We start from the raw sequence: 3,156 nt of genomic DNA, 5'->3' as shown, positions 1-3,156 counted from the left end.
TATATATATATATATATATATAACATGAAAATGTCTGCAATTTAATTTGTTTTAGTTGAATTTGATGTATCTCTCACTTAAAAAACTAACGTGTAGTCATAAACCATTTTCATAACCTGGAACGTAACTTTTGTGAAGATTATTTGAAAATGCAGCCTGCCATACTTGTGAGCTTCCATGCTGCTGCTGCTGCACTCCCAAAGCAGAATCTGACTGCTAGATGGACTTAACTCACTACTGAGACTAGAGCAAGCAACCATCCACATGTCATTTCCATAGTTAACAAAAAAAACTGTTTGTCTGACTCTGGTTTGGGTAAAATAAAATAATTATTAAAAAAAAACAGTTGATTCACTGCTCACCAGTGTGCGCGTGCATGTTTTTGCTTCATGGACAGGACAAATTTTGACCACTTCCATGATATACACAGCATGGCATAAAGCCTTTGAAAAATGTGTTTCAAGGATCATTGGGACACCTATTTAGGACATTTCACCTTTAAAATCAAGTGTTGGTCATTTACACAGTGGCAGTACTCATTGTATTGTCTTTTGCCTCTGATCAAAAAGCCATTTCAGCATCAAAGCATTTCCTTTCTAAATGCTTTTCACATTTTCCACATTTTTTCTATCAAAAATTGATGGCTATGGATATCACATCTACAAAATATATGAAAATGCTGCACAATTGAGAAATTCATAATAAAAAATTATAATAAAAGAAGTCCAGGTTGATCCCAGCCCAAAACGTTTTCCAAGAGCCGTATATGATGCGAAATTGTTTTGGTATTCATTTGAGTATGCCGGGTTGACCAAAATAATTGTTTTTATGTTTTTGTTTTGACAGTATGCACTACAGTGTGGCATGTCTACTGTTTTGAGAAAACAGTGAAAAGGCACAAGATCTTTGTAAGTATTGCTTAGTCAATTTAGTAAAGTTAAGTTTGTTTGTATAGCATAAGGCTGGTTCGAAGTACCTTATATGTTAACCCAAGACAGTAAACCTACAAAAAAACTGTACAGTGACAAAATAAGGATAAGTAATGAAAAGTTTTAACCCAGACTAGAATTAACCTATGTTCCAGTTGGTATTAATCTAGGGTGACTCCTAAAAAACAAGGATTTTAAACACCAGTGGGAAGACATCAGTAGTTTTGGAGACAGGAATGTACATTAATTTGTCCTGGTCTACTTGTATTTTGTCATGCAATCTTTTTTTAAGTCTATAACAGATAAATTAACATTTGAACCTCTTAAAGAGAAATTGTACATGGATCAGTGAAAGTCAGAAAATTAAAGGTTTGAGGTGTATTGTATTCTTTTGTCAGCACATTATTCATCAGGATGATATGGCTCAGAAACAACATATGCAGTACTTGCATGTGATACATTGATACATTCTTTTAAAAAAGTCTACATTCACACTGTTGAAAAATGTGTTTAGATGGCTTCAATAGTTTTGGATCTTTTATAAATTGGTTAAATTGGAGCATGTAACTTTAGATTTTTCTAACCCACCCCTAGTTTTTGCTTCATACATATCTTTACCTTTACTTTTTATTTTATTCAGGATGACTATGAAACGACAGACAACGAAACTGATGAGGATTCAAATGATTGCGACCCAGACTATGTGCCAGATTCAGACAGTGACATAGAAGAAGGAAACAACAAAAACCCAATACTACTTACTGTAGAGACATCAACAGCAAAGTCTGCAATCTTAAATGAAAAAAACGATCATGTCACTGAACATTGTCATCAACAACCTTCAGAGAACTCTTCAGAGACGGACAGCATGAACTCACTAGCAAAAGGGCAAAATTTTTGTTTTGTTTGCAAGAAGGCTCAATTCAAAATTGCAAGACATTTTAAAACTCATGAGAAAGAGGACCCAGATATAGCTAAAGCTCTCAGTTTCCCCTCTGGTTCAAAACAGAGAAAGGATTTGCTGGAACAACTACGAAACAGGGGAAACTTTCTGTACAACAATGATGTTTTGAAAAAGGGAAGAGGTTCACTTAAAGTTAAGCGAGCAGCTAAGAGTGAAAAGAAATATGAATATTGCATCCACTGCAAGGGAATGTTCCTCCGAAAAGAGCTGTGGAGACACATGAGAAGATGTTCCTGCAAGCCAGAGGAAGAACAACACAGTGGAAAAAAGCGAGTGCTTAGCTTAGCAGCCATAATCAAGTCAGGTGGTTTAGGATCAGTTGAAAATGATGTCCTGAAAATGTTGAGTCATATGCAGGATGATGACATTGCACGTGTTGTTCGCAATGACTTTTGCCTTATGCGATTTGTGGAGTCCATTTACAGTAAACATGGACATGATCCTTCAAAACATGAGTATATTCGCCAGAGGTCACGTGAGCTTGGAAGGTTTTTACAAACTCTGAGAAAGATCTCCTCCATTCTGACCCTTGAGGAAGCTATAAGACCTGAAAATTTCTTGGCTGTAATTGAGGCAGTGAAACAGACAGCAGGCTTTGACAAGATGCAAAACAGCTACAAAACTCCAAGTCTTGCATTAAAAATTGGACACTCTCTTTTAAAGGTTAGTGACATCATTCACTGCCATGCTCTCATGGTTGGCGATGAAGATCTAATCAGGTCATCAAAGGCTTTCCAAAAACTTTATCAATCTAAGTGGTCAGAATATATATCACACTGTGCCTTGAGCACACTTAGTGATCTGAAATACAATAAGTCTGCAAAATTACCTCTCACCCAAGATGTCTGTAAACTACACAAGCATCTTGACAAAACAACAGAATCAGCATTTGCAAAATTAAAGGCTGATGCAACAGCAACCAACTATTCAAGACTAACAAAAACAACGTTGACAAAGATAATTCTCTTCAATAGACGACGTGTTGGAGAGATCTCAAAGATGAAGCTTAATAATTTTGTGGGCCGAGACTGCTCAAGCATTCATGAAAAAGTGGGTCTCTCAGAATACGAACAGAAGCTGTGCAGCTACTTTGAGCGTGTGGAGCTAAAAGGCAAAAGAGGAAGAAAGGTGGCAGTGCTCTTAACACCTGAAATGACCAACGCTTTAAATTTGATGGTTGAAAAACGAAAGGAATGTGGAATACCAGATGCCAACACTTACTTGTTTGCTGTACCAAACTGCCTGACATACTACAGAGGACAC

The 3,156-nt window shown here is 36.6% G+C and overlaps 1 protein-coding gene across 1 annotated transcript in view; it reads left to right on the top strand.

The window, feature by feature from the left end:
- The window catches only part of LOC106510978 (uncharacterized), a gene marked incomplete at its 3' end in the record, with an annotated part of 5,620 nt that extends 3,423 nt beyond the window's left edge, over positions 1-2,197 (top strand). Inside the window, 2 exon segments of the mRNA XM_013999715.1 lie at positions 847-908; positions 1,570-2,197. Coding sequence (XP_013855169.1) covers positions 847-908; positions 1,570-2,197 — 690 coding nt within the window.
- Positions 2,198-3,156: the final 959 nt, after the last annotated feature.

This window comes from Austrofundulus limnaeus, unplaced genomic scaffold (assembly GCF_001266775.1).
Source record: "Austrofundulus limnaeus strain Quisiro unplaced genomic scaffold, Austrofundulus_limnaeus-1.0 Scaffold2425, whole genome shotgun sequence".
In the NCBI taxonomy this organism is placed as follows: domain Eukaryota; kingdom Metazoa; phylum Chordata; class Actinopteri; order Cyprinodontiformes; family Rivulidae; genus Austrofundulus; species Austrofundulus limnaeus.
The sequence above is the reverse complement of the archived record's forward strand: the minus strand, read 5'-3'. Positions and strand labels throughout refer to the sequence as shown.